At 37.5% G+C, this 18505-nt stretch overlaps 1 protein-coding gene across 2 annotated transcripts in view; it reads left to right on the forward strand.

The window, feature by feature from the left end:
* Positions 1–18505, forward strand: part of LMBR1 (limb development membrane protein 1) — a 68303-nt gene that overhangs the window by 34404 nt on the left and 15394 nt on the right. For both annotated transcript variants that reach the window (XM_032688286.1, XM_032688293.1), the window contains 4 exons: positions 10654–10780; positions 10993–11061; positions 13240–13304; positions 14392–14464. In XM_032688286.1, coding sequence (XP_032544177.1) covers positions 10654–10780; positions 10993–11061; positions 13240–13304; positions 14392–14464 — 334 coding nt within the window. The remainder of the gene's footprint in view (positions 1–10653; positions 10781–10992; positions 11062–13239; positions 13305–14391; positions 14465–18505) is intronic.

An 18505-nucleotide genomic window follows, 5' to 3' on the forward strand; every position in this document is an offset into this window, starting at 1 on the left:
GAGTAACAAGATGAACCAGGGATTGTTAGTAATATCGGGATAAAAATACTACTCAAAAAAAATTGTGTTCTTTTGAATTGTGGTTTTCTGACCACGACTTCTCCAGCACACTGTGAGAAACTGCATTAGGTGACGCATTATGAGTAGGTAGAGTCGTCTGTAAAAGTGCTCAGTTTTGGAAGCAAGCACTGGAGCATTAGTTGTTCCACCCCATCTGAGCCAGGAATGAGGTGCATTGCTGAACTTTTGTGCCTTCCCCACGCCCACGTCGTCCTGAACTTGCACGTTTGTGCTGTATGTAGCGTGTTTATGCTTTCTAGAATTTCCACAGTTCTTTGCTGAAAGCCTTAACATGTAGCTGGAAGCCTGCAAATGGAGTGAGATGTGAATAATTTTCTCTGCTACTCTCTTAGTGAATAAACTGAGCGGGGTTTTTTCTGTTACAGTTTTTATTTGGTTTTAGGATAACTTGTGGAGTTCTGCATGAGCAAAAATAGACATGTTAAATACTTCTGCTACTTGTAAAGTGTGCAGATGGAACAGCTCCCAGTGCTATGCTTGAGTATCTTCATTTATGATTGATGTAAACTGAAGCACTGTATTCTAAAAGACTTTTTCCCTAAGACACTTCTTTTTAGGCAGAAATGAGTAGGTTTTAAATTTTGTTTGGATGGAGCATTCTTAATGCCCTCTATAGACCCTTCTGTTTGTGGTAGATGACAGATGTGTGTCTAAAAAGCCTGAGATGTATTTATTCTTTTTTTATTTATTTTCAGTTTATAATAAAATTAATGTAACTGTTTCATTTAAACTAGAAAAGTTTACCATCCTTTGGAAGGGAAGTATTCACACATGCAGGATCCCTGAAATGACTGTAATTCAGGGGATCTAGAAGGCCCCTTTCTTAGTCAATGGAAAAAGGCAGGTAGGTGCCTCAGGGATTTGACATGTCTGAGTTAAAAGCTTCAAGAGGCAATATGAGCATCTTCCCATTTCAGTGTTTGAGTTTCTCTTATTAAATGGTAAGAAACATTAAATTGATCTCCTCTTTGAAGAATGTGATTTGTTTTATAAAAATGGTTGGTTTATGCATGAGAAATATCTTATTAAGATTTGAGTATTTGAATACTTTTACATTAGTCTGTGTCTTCATTTAAGTCTTCATTAACATCAAGCAGTGACAGTTCAGGACAAGCAAAAACTTTGTCTCTGTTATAAGTCTATTCATGTGTTTCTGTTAATTTATATAAAAATCTAAAAATACTTTACAGATTTAATATTATTGGAATTTTAATTCACAGAGAAGAAAATTTCCATATAGTTTTATATTGATAGTGGAAAGGTTTAATATAAGTGTCCTAATCATAGAAAGGCATTAAACATTTTTCTAATGGAGTTCCTTTTATTAAATGAGACTTTACTAGGCAAACACCACTTTTGATTCCCTTTCTAAAAGCAACAGGCTTTTATTAATACTGATAACCACGTGATACTTAGACCTTTAGTCTATATTATTTTAGTATTACTAGAAATACTCCACATTAAGGATTGTTCTGTATTAAGAATTACTTATTTTGAATTGACAACACAAGGAAGGAGCTAATGCATCTGTAGTAAGGATTTGTGAAGCAGACCACAACTTAATTTACAGCAAAGGAGGAGGGAGAACCAATGAATTTCTCCTGACCTTTTTTTTTTTTCCCCTGATGTAGCTTTTAGAAGGGTTTCCTAGCTTATTAATAGAAACTTCCAACTTTCTGGTGCTTTGACTAATTCCTAGAAGTGTCCTTTCTTCTTATCTTATTCACCCTATCAGGGTGTTAGTAACAGACATGACTTCAGGGTTTTTTGAATTTAATTTAATTTTTTTATTTTATTTTTCTATTATTTTTCTTCATTTTAGAACTTTAAAAGTGGCCTATGTGCTTCTACATGTCATTTGCTTTTGGTAGCTGTCTTCAGGGTTTCTTTCTGCCAGAAGTAGAATCATGAATTCCAAGTCTTTCGTTATACTTTTGCATTACTTATCTTAATCCTCTGCCAAGCTACAAAGACGTTGGAAAACATGTATTTATCTTCCTATCACGCCAGTCCACCAGGAAAGATTCTTTCTGATCCAAAAGTAAATGATTAGAGGGAGACTCATAGTGTCAGAAATCCCACAGCTCCCATGTTGTTGTTGCAGGTGGCTTTGGAAAGTCTGGGAAACTTGGTAGGTGGAAGGAATGGAGCATCTGAGAGCTCCGTTAGTGAGGGCTGGGCTAGAGAATGGAACAGCAGAGCAAACTTGTGGGGGAGAGGGTAACGTTGGGACAGTCATCATTTTACAGTGTTATCCTTTCATTTCTTATTTCCCTTCTCCCCCAAAGGTTTGGGTTGTGTGTCAGTAGATCTGCATCTGTCCTTTTTAGGATGGGCTGCAGCAGGGTAGTCGTGTACATCTGACAGCTGTAGGCTGTAATTATTTTATTCCAGCAAGTGTGTGTTTGCATTTTCTTTGCTATTCTGTCCAGCTTTTCCTTATTTTCAGAAATTTTTATATATTCTGTTACAAAATTTGGGAGGAATAATATTTCTAATGTACTATTTCTGTGTTAAATCTACAAGAATGATACCTAGATGTGGAAGAGCCAGGGTATGCTCTTTCCTTAAATAATTTTAATCTATGTATTTGAAACAGTGCCTTAATTGCTAGGCAATAAATGAATCCCATATTATCATTCTCACTGGAGTCCCTGTTCTATTGGATAATTAAATAAGTCCTAGGGAAAAAAGTGAGGAAAAACCTGTTTTTTATGCCAGTTGCAAGGATACAAGTCTGCAAGGAGTCCATCTTGGTTCTTAGGTTATTTCACTGAGTTATGTCTGTGCAGTGGTGTCAACAGGAAAGTTTGATGGATATGGACCCCAAAATATACTATAACACTGGGGTTTGATACTCCTCTGGGACTTTGAAGGAGAGCCTAAGTTTTCTTTGGCAGAGGAGTCAGTCCAGTGGGTGTACTGCATCCTGGATAGATGTCCTTTTCACCAGGCTACTAAATAAAGACATCTTTTTCTTGACCTCAAGTTGAGGTATTTTGGTCCTTCATTTCCAACTCTGCAGGCATAGGTCTAATACTTATTGGTACATCTCTTTGGCCAGTACCAAATAATTAATTATGGTTTTTTTCCATCAAGTTCCTTTAACTTTCATTTTGTTTTTCTCTCTCTAGTTCTTAGTTTCTCTTTGAAATTTCTGGATTTTGTTACTTACACCGTGTTACTATTAACTTCTATACAGTTAAATGATTTTAGCTGCCTTCTCTTGCTCCATTGGCAGAATCGTAACCACTGTGAAACCATGTGAGAAAATATACTAACACAAAAATCAGCTGAAAGTTTCTGGGAGTGTTTTATGACTGATTTTTTAGTGTTTGTATTGTGTGGAAAATAAATATAAACTTTAAAATATATGTATTGTGTTGTGATGAAAAGTGCTCATTTTAATCTTAACATTCCTACAGGCTGGAAGGATTCTGTGAGGGAAGAGGTGTGGTGTGGGAGAAGACACAGTCAGTTCTGGTTACAGCCTGAAGTATTTGGTTCCTTTATGGACAAGGAAACATTTTTTCTGAATACTTGAATCTGATGCCTGAATATATTATTTCTTGATTAAAATTTTCTTAACTCACTCTGTGAGGGTTCTGAGTCATTAGCACCTACGTTTCTTTAAAGAACTGAGTTCTCTTAAAACTACAGCTTCTGGATTTGACTCAGTAATTTGTGTAGTCTCATAAGGTAATGACCCCATAACTAAATATCTGTGTGCTTAATGCAGTGTTTCATGTTACCTGATGCAAAATGGGTCTCCTTTGCGTATTAAAAAACTTCTTTCTGCACTGCCTTGAATAGGTTGGAACCAGATTACTCCAAGTTTGGTGTCTAACTGTAGAAATGGCTGGAATGCTTGATGCTCATCTCCACTAATGCCCACAAATTGAGAAAGAGGGGGTGTCTCATGCTAAAATTATAATTGGTGTTAATACAAAACATCCCCAACCTCATACCAACTGTAATTCTCACTCTTCTAGTGCCTCCATTTTTCCTGCAGATGTTTGTGTGCATGTTTGTTGCAGTCAGCCTTGCACTGAGCAAATCTTGAGGTTACTAAGACTCCTTACTGACACATGAAAACAATGGGCCTCATGTGTACTTTAAATGTGCCATGACTGCAGAAATGTTTCCCAGGCTTTCCCCATGGGTCAGGGCATGGAGTAAAAAGTGATGTTTACCTACCTTGCAAGAGGTCAAGATGTCCAAGCAGAACTGTGTTCAAATATTCAGCACCATAGAAACCTAGTTAGTGCTCTCTGGTTTTGTGTGTAACATGTAATTTTTACTTCATTGATAATAGTTTTTTTGTTTTTTTTCTGCACAATTTGCAACCAAATTAAAACACGGAATTAACAGAAGCTATTCCATGTCCCACATTGGCAGCGTAGCTCCACAAATGTCCATCTTATAGGAGCTAATAATATGTTCATCAAAATCACTATAGCCAGGTAATGTTTCAGCAAATAGATGCTTTTTCTTGAGGTAATGATGGGGCTGTAACTCTTTGATTTTACCAGGAATTTAGCCTCTTGTGGAAAGAGAAAATAACATGTCGAAAGTTTTTAATAATTCAATTATTTTTAATCAGTTATTTATTCAATCAGCATTAAAACAAAGGAACTCTTGGTAAATATTTGTACATATGTGTTAAAATTAATAAAGCATTGGAAAGCATTAAAAACTAGGCTTAAATTTCTGAAGAATATTTGTGTTCCTAACCACAACTGGCAGAGCAAAAATTGGCAAAAAATGGCTCGATTGCTTTCATTTTTTTTTTCCCAAAAAAATAACTTGTGAGTTTCTGGCACAGAGTTGTGTCACTGCTTGGAAGATAATGGTATCTTCCACAGTGAGTTTCCTGGAATGTGGTGCATGTTTTACCGTAGCCTTGCTAGAATGGCAATTGTCAGAGATTTCCTTTTAAACTTTCCAGAGTTAACCCGAGGCCCTTAATGGAGGGAGGAGCAGTCAGGATGTTTCTTGCCTGTGCACTGTCCGTGTAAGTCACTGTGGTCAGGAAAGATCCCTGTGCTAATCACTGGCTGTGTGAGATGTCTGAAACTTTGTGGACAACCAGTGTCCAGAGGAAGGTCTTCACTTGTTACCCATGCCAGCTTAATGGCAAAGCATTTTGTATATGTACAAAATATATACATTTATATAATATATATAGAAATATATAATACATATATATACATTTATATAATTTAAAGTAGTCACAGAATTTCAAATGGGAAGAAAAACGCCCAGCGCTTACTGTCTCCATTATCAAGAACTCTTCCTTTTCCTTATTGAAAAGTTGTAAGAAACTATCACTGCACATGTTCCCTTCCAAAGTAAAACCAGTCTCTAAGTATTATGTGTGAACATGCACAGCAGGAAAAGTCTTACTGTGTTGTAAGTGGCATAATAGTCATCCTTTAACACAAGTGTACTGATGAGGGAGAGATGGTTTCCTTAGTAATTTTGCTTTCTGAATTTCTTGTATGACATCTGTTACCCCTTCAAGATTGTTGTTGCCATTTGTACTTCATTGGCCTTTTCAGCTGAAGGATTACCTTTTTTGGCTGTGTACTGTTTTTTAATATATTTTGGCTATTTGTCATCCAGGATGACTTATCTGTGTTAATCATAGTAGGAAAGAAACATGGTAAGACTTTGATGACACCTTCCAGAGTAGCAATTAAAAATTTGTCGGAACACTTCTAGAATAATTAAAACCATTCCTGCTAAAATTAGGTTTTTCTGGAAACACGAACCCCTAGGCTTGGTGCTCCAGGCAGCATAAGTAGCTCAGGATTAAACTAAAGACTACTGAATGTCTTGACAATTGAATTTTAAAGAATTAGAAGTCTGAAAGTCAGGTGTCTGTAGGGCTGTACAAACCACAAGATCTGTAGAATGTGTTTGTAGGACAGCTTTTATTTGTAGTCAGGCCTTGAGAGCTTAAAATGCTGGTTTTTTTCCCCCCCACTTTCCCCGCATTAGTGTGTAGTGAAGATGACAGATATTACTGAGCTTTTGGCAAGTTCCAGTCAACTGGGATTGATGTGTTAAACATCTTTCCTTTAATAAAATACTTCACTTGGTTAAGTGCTCACGTTAAAGAACTAGGAGGATTTTGAAAATGTGCTGTGAAACTTTGAAGTTTAAAAGAAAAGAGGAGTGGGGAGGGGCGTTGAGAGTATAATCTGTCAGTCCTTTTTCCCCAATTTCCTTGCTAACCAGTTTAATTACAATTTCTATTGGATTATAGTAATTTGCTTCCAGAAGTTTTTGTTGACCATATTTTTTGTTTTTCCATCTTCCACAAGAGACTCATTTTATGTGTCAGGTTGGCCTGTATGGTGCTAGACTTCTGCTCAGGGACAACAGGGAATTGACTTTCAGAAGTGGCTTTTGCTTTACAGATAATCTGAAACTCACTTGAGGAAATTGTGAGTGGAACTATTGGAAGTGTTTTGTTTTCCTGTTCAGCAGTTACCAAAGATGTTATGTGCTTGTAGTGCAATGACAGTTGATGTTTTGTTCTAGATACTTTCATGGAAAAAGACTTTGAAGTGGAGCTACTAAAACTAAAATTGCTCTCCAGAAAGAGAAGTGCCATCTCCCTTCAAATTGTGGAGAGTGTTAATGCTTCCCAAACAATGACCCTAACTAAGTCCCTCCCAGGAGCAACATCCCTCTCATTTTTGATGTACAGAGAAGTTTATGTATGATTTGAAGACCAAAAATCACACTCTTTTCAACACTTCCACCTTTCTTTTTAGCTTGCATTAGTGCTGTCCTGTTCCCTTTTGTTCTTTATGTTCCACTTCCCGTTCATCTCTTTCTCCTTCTTAGTGCTTATTCCCTCTTCTCTGCATATCCCTGAGGAATAGGAGCAACACCTACATGTACAAAAGTGAGGAGGCTTTTTGCACCCCTTGTCTATAGCAAAAAATCTGTTTGTGTCACTCTTGGTATTTTTTGGATATCTTCAGGGAGTGTCTGAATAACTAACCGTGGTTTACATTGCTTCATCTATTTCCTTTGAGGACAATGTCTCCTGATTACAGATTCAGATTTTCTAATCTTTGAGTGGCAAATAATCTTTCTAATCCCAGGCTTTATTCTAGACGAGGTTTTTTTGAAAGGAATAAATTTTTTCTAGGTCTTTCTGCTTCCCTTATTTCTTTCCCACACAAATATAAGCTGAAGTCACAGCAATATTCTTAGTGTATAGCAAAGTATAAAAACCTTAATGTATTTCAATTACCAATTTAATTTTAAAATTCAAGCTCAATTACATTTTCTGTATTTTGTGAATTTCTTTTTGATGTGCCAGCATGTTTGGTTTGTCTAAGAAATCTAGGCAATATAATGGGGCTGTGTGAGAGAAGCAAAGTGACTCAAAGAAGAAATGTTAAGCCAAAACCAAAATGTCAGGGAAGAGGTTTTTGCTCAGGAAAAAAAATAAAAATAAAAACCATTGAATTTCAAGGTTTATTTGGATAGTTTTGCTTTATTGAAATAAAATGCAACACTGCTTGTATTTACCTGTATCATTCTCAAAGTCAGAAGTATAGATTTTTGTCCAGCTCTTAAATTAGTGATGTTACTAATGACAATGTTCAAGCTATGGATTTTTCACTGGAATAAACAAAACTACCCTCAGCTGAAATAAGAAGTAGTAAGTGTGTCTAAGGCTCATTTCTCACTACTTTGTAATGTGAGGGTGCTTGAGCACCGGCACAGGTTGTCCAGGGAGGTTTTTGAGTCTCCAAGCTTGGAGGTACTCAAAAAACACCTGGACACTGCCCTGGGCATCCAGTGCTAGGAGGCCCTGTTTAAGCAGGGCTGTGGACCAGGTGACCTCCCGAGGTCCTTGCCAACCTCAGCCATTCTGTGATTCTCCAGAGGCTTTCTCCATGTGAGTGAGTGCTTGGGGGGAAACTTCTGTAACTTTCATTCCTTACAAATTGCAGCTGTTTGACAGGTACGCTAATGTGTGTAAGTATGAACTAATGTGCCTGGAACATTAATGTTTTCATAGGGCACAGTCTTATGGGTGCCTAATTGAGATTAAGTATTTACCTATATGCCTTAAGTGTCATAATTTTTTTTTTTTAAAATCCTTGACTGTTAGCAGGTATTCATTGCTGTCTATGACAGAATATTTCTATCTAATTTCACTGGAGTTCCTAGAAATATTATTATTTTACTATTTTAAAATGATCATCAGCGTGTGATTCCTGGTATGTTATGTGCTGTAATATAAACCATGTCCTGCTTTGGAGTGAGCTGTCAGTCCTACTTTTCAATACACACATGAGACTGCAGTATTGTTGGTGTATCACACATGTGGAGATAGATGTAACTACTGAGAGCAAAAGGAGATTGATTCAATTTTCCAGGAATCAAAGATTGATCAAACTAGCATGGAAACAAAAAATTGGGGAAGGCTCATTGGGCAGCTAACTGGCTTTTTCTGGGTTTTATGCCAATGTTACTTGTGGCCAAAAGCAATGGTTAGCTCTGGGTACTTGCTGTGGTCATTCCTTTTTTTGAGAGTGAGTGTTACTTGTATCATCCTAATTTTACCTGTCTTTAGAGAACGCCTACAGGTGTTATTTACATTGACTGTCTCCATAATAGTGTATTTCTTCTTTGTCTGTTTTGACAATCCAAGGGAGGAGGATTTGGTGCTCAGGTCACTATATAAAATGAAATATTTTCCAGGTTTATCCAGAAGAATCTGCTGCTGTGACAACTGAAGTCAGAGAGGCTGAGATTTGTGCATGTGTCTCATAGCAGGGAAGAAAGGAATCCAGTTTCTGTGGCTGAGGCTTTCAGGAACCCAGACAGTAGATTTATATTTATTGTCTTGGAAAGCCTGAAGTAGATCTCTGTGGATGTATCCATGAAAGTTTTGGGTTTTCTTTAGTCCTTTGTCTTCTGCTGTAAAGTAAAGGCTCTCTATCAGTGCTCAGTACTTAGACTGTAATCTGTTTGTTTCCTGGTAATTTATTACTCAAGTTCAAAACTTTACACAATTATTTGCCTTTGATGCTCACCTTCAAAATAATTAATGGAAGACTGAAAGCTGGTTTTTGAACACTACAAAAATAACATTTTTACAACTTTTAACAACCTCAAAGCTCCTTTTCTTACATGCAAAATACATTTTAGGAGTAAAACTGTATCCTATCCTATGCTACTTTAATTTGAAATTTAGTTGTTTGAGATTGTTTATGGATTTGGACTTCATCTGTCCTCTTTATCCTTAAGGGGAATTTTGTGAAGGTCTCTTTTTGTCTGTTTTCCTTTGTGCCACCTTAGCTGTTCTGCAGAGGCCTGGTGGAGGAGAGGAACTGGTGTGCTGCAAGTGATCAGTGCTCATGGTCAGGATGCCTGAGGTCCTTGTTCATGGTTGATTGTTGTGATTATGTAGGGAGCGTAATTTTCAGGGTAAATGCCATGTAAAGATTACCCTGTTACTTAAGCAGTGAGGGAAGAGGTGAGAAAAATAGACAAACAACGAAGTAAAACGAATTTTCTGCTTTTAACTACCACATAGTCTTTGCAGTGAGATATCCCCAAGTTGGTGTCAACCTGTGTGAGAAACAAGAGTTGGGTTTGCTTGTGGAGCAGTCAACTGGCAAACAAAGAAAAATAAAAGTAAAATTGTTATTTGAACATCAATCTAATGGTCCCTTCATAGGCCAGGATGCCTGAAGAAAGTGTACAAATTGCTCTATTGCTCAAAATTAGTTAAATTAGTGATAAAAACACCGGCAAAAAGTAGGCATGATTTTATGTGTTGGTATAGTTATATTTGCAAATCTAAGACTCAGCTGTTAGAGCAACTATTAGAGCGTTGTCACATGTTTAGACTGGAGCAAATGCTGTGGTCTGTCACCTTGTAGAGGAGTGATTTGTGTTGTGTTTCACGAGGCACGCAGGGATGATGGGAATGATGGGAACGGTGGCTGCAGCAGGAGCCAGGAGCCAGCAGTACTCCGGCTGTGCGCTGGAGGGCTCTGAAGACTGAGTGGTGCAGCTGCAGCTGCAGAATGTATTTTAAGGAAATTGGTGCATTGTACCTGCGCAGGGTTTAATGCTTGCCGGGCCATTTGGCTATTTGCCATAATTGGCTTTCCATTCCCTTGATTGGAATCATAGATAAAAATTTGCTAATCCACTTTCTTTGCTGAAAGTATTAGGAAAGTAATCCATCTTTTAAAAATGCTCGAGCAAAATCATATGGTATAAAGAGTACTTTATGGAATAATGAGATTAATGAGAACTGTAAGGCATATGCAATTTAAAACGTTTTTCTATGGGTTTAAGGGGGAAAATGCAATCTGGACACTATAAAACCATAAGTACTTCCTTTTTTATGCACTGCCTTTTAAATGTGCATTACATGTTATGCTTTAGTCTACATGATAAAATGTGAGTATATATTTAGGAAGAAGGATCTGCTATTTATTTGTAATTTTCTTATGTTTAAAAATATCTGATTCAAACTTCTTGACTGTGTTCTTTCCTTCCTCTCCCCTCTCCTGCCCACAGGGCATCAGAGCACGCATTTTGGAAACCCTTGTAATGCTCATCCTTCTTGCACTGCTTATCCTTGGAATCGTATGGGTGGCTTCAGCACTCATAGACAATGATGCTGCCAGTATGGAGTCTTTATACGGTATGGAATGCAGAAGAATGATCACACTAATTTAATTTTAATTACAGAAATGAGTGTTTCCAGTTAAGTATATTTTTAGTAAATACTATGTGAGTATTTGCACAGGTTGTAAAGAATCTCTATTCGTTCAGTCAGTGCCATTTTTCTTTTAAATTCTGTGATATAAGTAGCCTGTATAATAAGCTAAGGCTGTGCTCAATGTTTTTTTACAGACCTCTGGGAATTCTACCTCCCATATTTATATTCCTGTATATCACTGATGGGATGCTTGTTACTTCTGTGTAAGTATTTTCCTGATTATTCCAAAAGATGAACCAATTTAATGTTGGGGGGATATTGTGTGGGTTGGGGGATTTTTTTAGTGGTGGGGTTTTTTTCATGATTAAAGGAAATTTTTTGATTGTGAAAGTTAAGAGTTTGATTTTTTTTTTTCCTTTTCCTAGTAAGTTTAAATTCAGATGTAAATTTGCTAGCTTTGGGCTCTGAAGTTTAAACAAATGGTACCTTACATTTCTGGGTTTTGAGCAACTTCAGACCTCACCCAAAACAATTTTAACTTACAACTTGTTAAAGTAGGTAGGTGAAAAATAGGAACACCATTCTGCAAAGAAAAGCACAACTTTTAAATGAAATGTCTGCAGGAGGTTGGCAGTATGGTGAGAAAATTATTTTGGAACACTTTGTCCTATATTCAGTAAACTACCTTTCTTCCTTTTGTAATTGAAAATGTTGCTGTGTAGACAGGAGTTGGAAGATGGTGCAGTCAGGTTTCATAATCACAGAGCTGGTATCTGGCCAGTCTGCAGGTCAGTTATGCAATTGCATTTAAAACAAATGGAATAAACCCCCCAACTTTATATCAACTGGTCTTAGCCAGAGTTGAGTCATCTGTGTTTAGAGGAATAAGAAACATCATGGAAGGCTCCAAATCCCACTTATAATCTCAACCCCATCCCTGAATGCTTTCTAGAAAACTGCTGAGGGACAGAACTTTCTAGACTGTCATGGTATCATCCCTTTTCCAAGCTTGATAAATTCAGAGCTAACCCAGGGCTGCCACTGTGGAGAAAGGGTGGGGAATGATAATCTGAAATGTCCCTAATACTAAGCAGATCTGTCTATGAAAGAGACCTTCCTGGGTCTGGTGAATTTCCCTGGGTTCTCTGTGTGTGCAGATTCCCAAATGCACTTTGGAGGAAGCTGGGAGAGGTAAAACACTGTGGTTCTTGGTGTCTGGTGCAACCTGTTCCAGAGTGTGATTCACAAGAGGTGCTGATAATGGGAAACTGGTTTACAAAACTTCTGCATCTGCCCTGTAGTTTTGTTTCAGCAGAGCTGAAAATACATCCTGTGTTCTGGGGCTGTTGTAAACCAGTTCACCAAAATCGTTGTGATTAAATGCCAATTTTTGGAAGAGTTACGTGTATCTTGTACAAGCAAATCACTGAGGTTATTTAAGGCCCTCCAAAAGCTGTTAGGTCTGTGTAGCTGAAAGGGCAACATAACAGCAGTGAGTCAGCTGCTGGAGTGGAGCTTCTGTAGATCTTCAGCTGGTTTAGTTGCTGCAGCAATGTTTGAGTAAAGCCTATTACAGTGGTGATTTGGAGCATCACTTCCTTTCTCTTTTCTCCTTTTCCTGCAGGCTTCCTCTGCAGTAAAGGAAGACTGGCTTAAGTTAGATTTTTTGAATATCTTGTATTTTTCCTGTGATACGTAGAAGTTACAGATCAGAAAGGACCCATTGTTATTTCTTAGCAAATAGCTTAAAATCTGGCAGCTGAGCCTGTTACCAGCTGAAGTTGCAGGATGACTTTCAGAGCAAAGCGGCTTTGGGATCTCTTGACCTTGCAGCTACAGCTGTGCTAATAGTTGCAGTGGGCCTGAGATGTTCTCCAGTGCAGTGTCCAGCCAGTGTCATTCCATTCAGGATATTGCAGTTGGCAGAAGGTGTCTGTGTATGTATTGCCTCATGATAATGGTTCCTGGGCTGCATGAACTCCAGAACTGCACTGAGAATTGTTTGAGAATGTGCTAATTTGCCCAGGGCAAATCATGCCAGGGATAGTTCTAGCGAAATACTGGTGTGGGCAATCCATTCTTAAAGCCCAGGAATGTATCCTGGCACTGCTGAATTTACTAGTGTAGACATATCCTCTGGTGCCACATGCTTTGAATAAATAATTAGTTGAGAAAGTTTTAAGATATCTGATAATATGATGTTCTTTGTTGCCGAAAGAAAAAAATCACAGTTAAACTCTTGAAGGGGAGAGATGCTCATCTTGTTCAAAAATCATATGATTGCAATGTGCTTAAAACTTCACCTTGTGGACCTTGAAGCTCTTGCAGTTCTCTTCAAAACCAAAAAATGGTTATGTGTGGAATAGCACAGTGAGCATCCAATAAAAAATTGGTCTTTTTCTTACAAGTGACTGTTTTGCATACTCTCTCTTCCCCCACAGTGTGCACGCCAGTGGGACTCTCACGGATGTTTACAGTAATGGGTCAGTTGCTGGTGAAGCCGACAGTAAGTGCCACACAATTCTGTCCTCCTGTGCAACCTGTGCGAAGGTAGAATGGCATTTGGGTACTGTCTTTTAGCATGCTTGCACTTCTATGGAATTCTGACTTCAGGTGATCAGAGTTTTTATAGCCATGACTTGTGTACTCATTTGAAATTTTTCATATAGTACAAGAGCCTGGGGTTTTTTTCCACAGAAAGTTTTTCGTATAATAATACAAACTCCCTCTGATTTTTCAATGTTTATCAATGCTACTAGTATTATTCATTACCAGTATTCCCTACTGTGTTTTACAAACACCTGAAAAGTGTGGGCTTGTTCTGAGTTCAGGAGCAAAGGATCCAAGAGCAAACTAAGGCTGTATAACAGGAAGGGTACCTGGGGTACACTTAGATGGGTGAAATGTGGGTAGTTGGCATAGCAAAGAACTTTTTATGCACAGATATTCTTCTGTTCACATACTGAGTGCTGTGAGGGATGGGAGAAGTTTGTACCACGTACAAGTGCTCTAGTGATTGGCTGTTGCATTTCCTTGTTCATAGTTACTAAAATTTGGGTGCACTTAGGTCTTGCATTCCTTTTCATTGGTCAGTTCAATCCTGGAAATACAAAGATAATATGTACTGTTTTGCTATCCATAAATTTTAATCTCAAAGCACCTGATAGTAAGGTAGACAGACTTAATTTATTTGGTTTTAGCTTCCAATAGCAATTAATATTTGCTTGAAATACTGGCTTCTGTGAAAAGTTAACTTTTTAATATCCTTTTTCAAAATCTGCAGTTATTTTTGTTTAAATCGAGCGTGAGGGTTGATATGATTTGAAGGTAGGTCAGATATACTGTTCCATCTTTTTAGACTGAAACTGAATGTAAATAAAAACTTAACAGGAAGTTTACTTGCAGTAAAGAAACAGATCTGTAGCAGAATGGAATAATGTTTCTGTGAAGTTCTCATTTGTGTCAGTATTGTAAAGTGTAGACTCTATATTTAAAATATAGGTTACTGGAGCAAAGTGAACCTGATTATATTAGTGCAGTCAGGAAAAAAAGTGCCTCTGATACTCAGTTCATGTTTGTGTTTCCAAATGCAGATCCTGGAAGACCTAGATGAGCAGATGTATATCATCACTTTGGAGGAAGAAGCAATTCAGAGGAAGCTTAATGGTATGTGTGGTATACCTGTTGTGATTCTGCTCCAGATACAGTATTTAGGGTAGAGTGGTTCTGCTCAGGAGCATCGGTCTCACTGTTTTCTCTTAAAATCCAAAATTTCGACATCTTAGCACATAGGAAGCATTTATATGTGTGTGTTTCATTGCTCACTGGGTTGTTCAAGATTGGCCCTTACGTGTGTGGTTCGCTTTGGGTTTGTTTTTGACGTGTTCCTCAGCTCTACTGTGTGAATATTCTGAGGAAGCAACTGAGCAGTGGCCAGACCCACAACTGTTACTGCAAAATATCTTGGCTTGGTAAATGACTCAATTTTAGCCTTGTCTGAAGAACCACTGGCTTCTATAAGCAAGAGATTCCATTTCCTACAATATGCATTTTGTTTTTAATTTGGAGGCTTTTTGTGTTTCAGTTCATTGTTATTCAGAATCTAAGGCAATAATCCATTTAAAATCAGACCAATCCTTTATACTCCAGGAGCTATTTGATGAATTTAATACTTTGAATAATTATATTAATAAATAATTAAAATGCATAATTATAAAAATATAGACTTCTTGTATTTAATATTACAGTCTTGCATTTCTTAATAAGGTGTTTCTGTTTGGAAGTATTCAAAAAACAGTATGAAACTTTGGCTTCCAAGAGAAAGAGTATTGAAACATGGCAGGTACCAATTACGGAAAATATATTGGTTCTGTAAACCTGGAAATCATGTGCAGATCTTCTGACTTGCTTTTAACAGCATGGATAAGCCATCCATCCACAATTGTTTCAGGTTGGAAAACCAAAGAATATTCATGTCATGGCAAACCCATTGTTGTGCTGTCTTATGCCTTATTTTAGTCTTAATTTTCTTAATTTCCTGCTTTTTCTCTCCTACTTTTCAGTCTTCTGTCATATATCTCAATCCTTCCTTCTTTGAGGTCTCAGTAAGTCTCCTTTCAAAGTTGCTTGGTGAGGGAAAGTACCTTTGATAGCAGACATCATGGTGGTCATCTTTATTCCAGTGTTTAAAATTTCTGGAGATTTTATGATTTCTTTGTGCTAAAATCAACCATTGTTTCAGTTTAAAAGTAACATTCACCTTTGCTGTTTTGGAAGCCCAGGTTTCTGTACTATTACACGTGTTTATAATGTGCAGTCACAGACAGGCACTCAAAAAGGTGCATGCAGTGAATGTCTTTGAAGCTGTGATGGGGTAATTATGATTGTTCTGTGTGTTTGATGTTAGCTGGGAGCTGTAAGATATTTGTTATGGAATATTTTATGTTGTCATGGTGATTGTACTTGTGTACGACACAAAAGAATGACCCGATGGTTATTCAAGTATCAATTGGAAGTAGCACAGGGCAGGTTCTGCTGTTCAGGTAGGGAATGTGATTATTTAGGTGATGCTTGTCTGCTGTTTTTCTGTGCAGAAGTCTGTGCAACAGTTGTTCATATTGCAGTTTAATATCACTCGTGGGGTGGACCTAGTCTGTGTGGAGGTGTCTGCTAAATGGGTTTGGATTTAGGACGTGTGCAAGTGGCTCCCCAGCTGCTAGTGAAAGACTGGATTCTCTTTCAGCACATGGGTTGGTATTCAGTGAAAAGTGGAACGACAACCCACCCATGGTCCAGGGAGCACTCACCAGCCTACTGAGGTGAAAGATGTGGGGGCTTAAATATCCTGTGACAGGAGAGGGAGCTGAATTCCTCTGTTTCCCATGCTGAGGAAATGGCATTGGCACCCCCACCTGAAGGAATGCTTGAAAACCCATCGTTTGGTGTACAGAAAAAATTAATGGGCTTAAGCTGAAAAGTAAATGAAAATCTAAACTTGAGTATAGCACGTAGGTTGGGGCAATATATGTGCAAGAAGATATTCCGCAGGATTTTTGTGAGTAGTTAAGTAAATTTAAGCATGGTTCTCACTTTATATGGGAAGCATGGAAAGCTTCATCTTCTCTTCTAGAAGTCTTTCTAATGCATACAAATTACGCCAGAAAAATAGACATCATTATTGCCAGAACTATGAAGGCTCGTGCTTACCGTGTTTATTGCATTTTTAAAAAATGTGTACAAATGAAGGTGGTGCTAATTACATCAGTAAATCTAGTGCTGTGATGTTAGAGGTCATAATCTGTGTCTTAACTCACAAACTGTGTAAGGCTCTTTGTTGCTGTATCACAGCAGATATATCTGGCTACACATTTCCCCTGCCATGGCTGTTGCAACTCTTCCACAGTATTGGTGGTGGAAATATATGTGCTAAAGTAACCCTGCTGGGCAGGTTTGCAGTGAAGTGTTCTGAAATATATACTTGGCTTATATATTTAACCAAAGAGTTCAATTTTTATTAAAACTGAGGAGGACCAGAGCAGAGGCTTAAGTGATACTTGATGACTGTAAAGCTCTTCATATTTGAAAATAAATCTAACTGTGAAACTGTAGATCTTCTTTGTGGGAACTAATTTTCTTCCTCCTCAGGTGTCTGCAGTGTCTAACTGAAAATTGGAGGAGGAGGGAGGGGAAAGTTTGATTGTGTTATCTACCCTAGTATTTTTATCTATTGAAGAGATACTGGGCTTTGGGAAAATGTTTGTTTCCAGTGTATTATATTTCAGTACCCACATCACTCCTACAGTCGAAGAATAAAGCTGGGACTTTTTTATATTAAAAGAAAAAAGTTGCCTTCAGCTATTAGTTTTCCTGAATCCAAAGAGACGGGTGGGGTAGGATCAAAAATACTTACTTGATCAAAGTTATTGGCTCTGAAGGTATCCTTACCTATGTAAGAAAGATGAAAGGTGTTGTTTTTATTGCACACTAGTAACAGTGTAATTTTGAACTAATTGGTGTTGAACTGCCAATCACCTTGGGGGAATGCAAATAGATACTCTTACAATTTCCTTTGAGGTACTGAAATCTTATGTCGGGGCTGGAAGAAAAACAGAATAATACCGTTAAATTGACCTTAAATGAGCTGCTTTGTGGCTTTCTTGGAGAATCCCTTCTAACTTTTCATTGCTAGTCCAAACAAGTCTCGTCTACCAATTTGATTTATTGGCTAGACAGCGCTGACACTGAACTTTGTGCGTGTTTGAAATAAAGCTAATGTTAGAGAGCTTTTAAGAATTTAGCTGCATCCTTTTCAAATACTCTTTTGACTGATCTGAAACTTTGCCTTCCCCTCTCGTAAAATATCCTTTTGTATAGCAACCTGTTGTTTGCAACTGCTTTTAAGGAGGAACTACAACAGCACTTAGATATGATTCAGGATTTCTACTGACGTATCTCTTGGGGACCTAACGTGATCACGCTGACTTTGTTGGAAAGACTCCTATAAAATCAGTGTTTTGAGCTCTGGATTTTTATATTGAGGGGAGAAAACAACAAATATATTCAATTGAGCTTTTCCTCAGAGACCTCTAAATCAGTTATGGAGAAGAAGAAGAAAGTGTCAGATACTGACTTGAGTTTTCCTTCTTTTTCAACTGTTTCCATTAAAGTTCATTTCCCACTGAGCTCTATATCTGTCCTTTTTCCCACCTCATAGTAATTAGTCATTCCATAAAAAAGATGTTTTAGACGTTTTTTTCAGAGAGAATGCATCAGCACAAAAGCTTATTTTTATAGTGATAAGTAGCTTCAGGGGCTTTTTTTAAAAGACATGACTTTTTCTGAAAACCCACATTATGATTACTCATTTAAAAACATGGAGAAATTAAACTGACATTCATATTTCAGGCACTTCAAGTGAGTAAAAGTTGTTACTGAACAGTGTTTGGAGGTCTTACTGGTTAGTCTTGGGATTAGAGATATTTATATATTTGAAGCCCTGTAAATATTACCCCCCACACATTATGTTACTATAATCCAAGATTAATGTTTAGGCATAGCACAGTTATGTGTTATATGCAAAAATGTGTGTGAAGATCATTTGATTAAAAGTGTAAAAATTAATATTTGAAACAGTTGAATATCTCATTGATGATTTGACTGCATTGAACAAATCAGTATTAATACTCTGCAGTAAAAAGAGTAACCTTC

This window comes from Chiroxiphia lanceolata, chromosome 1 (assembly GCF_009829145.1).
Source record: "Chiroxiphia lanceolata isolate bChiLan1 chromosome 1, bChiLan1.pri, whole genome shotgun sequence".
Lineage (NCBI taxonomy): Eukaryota > Metazoa > Chordata > Aves > Passeriformes > Pipridae > Chiroxiphia > Chiroxiphia lanceolata.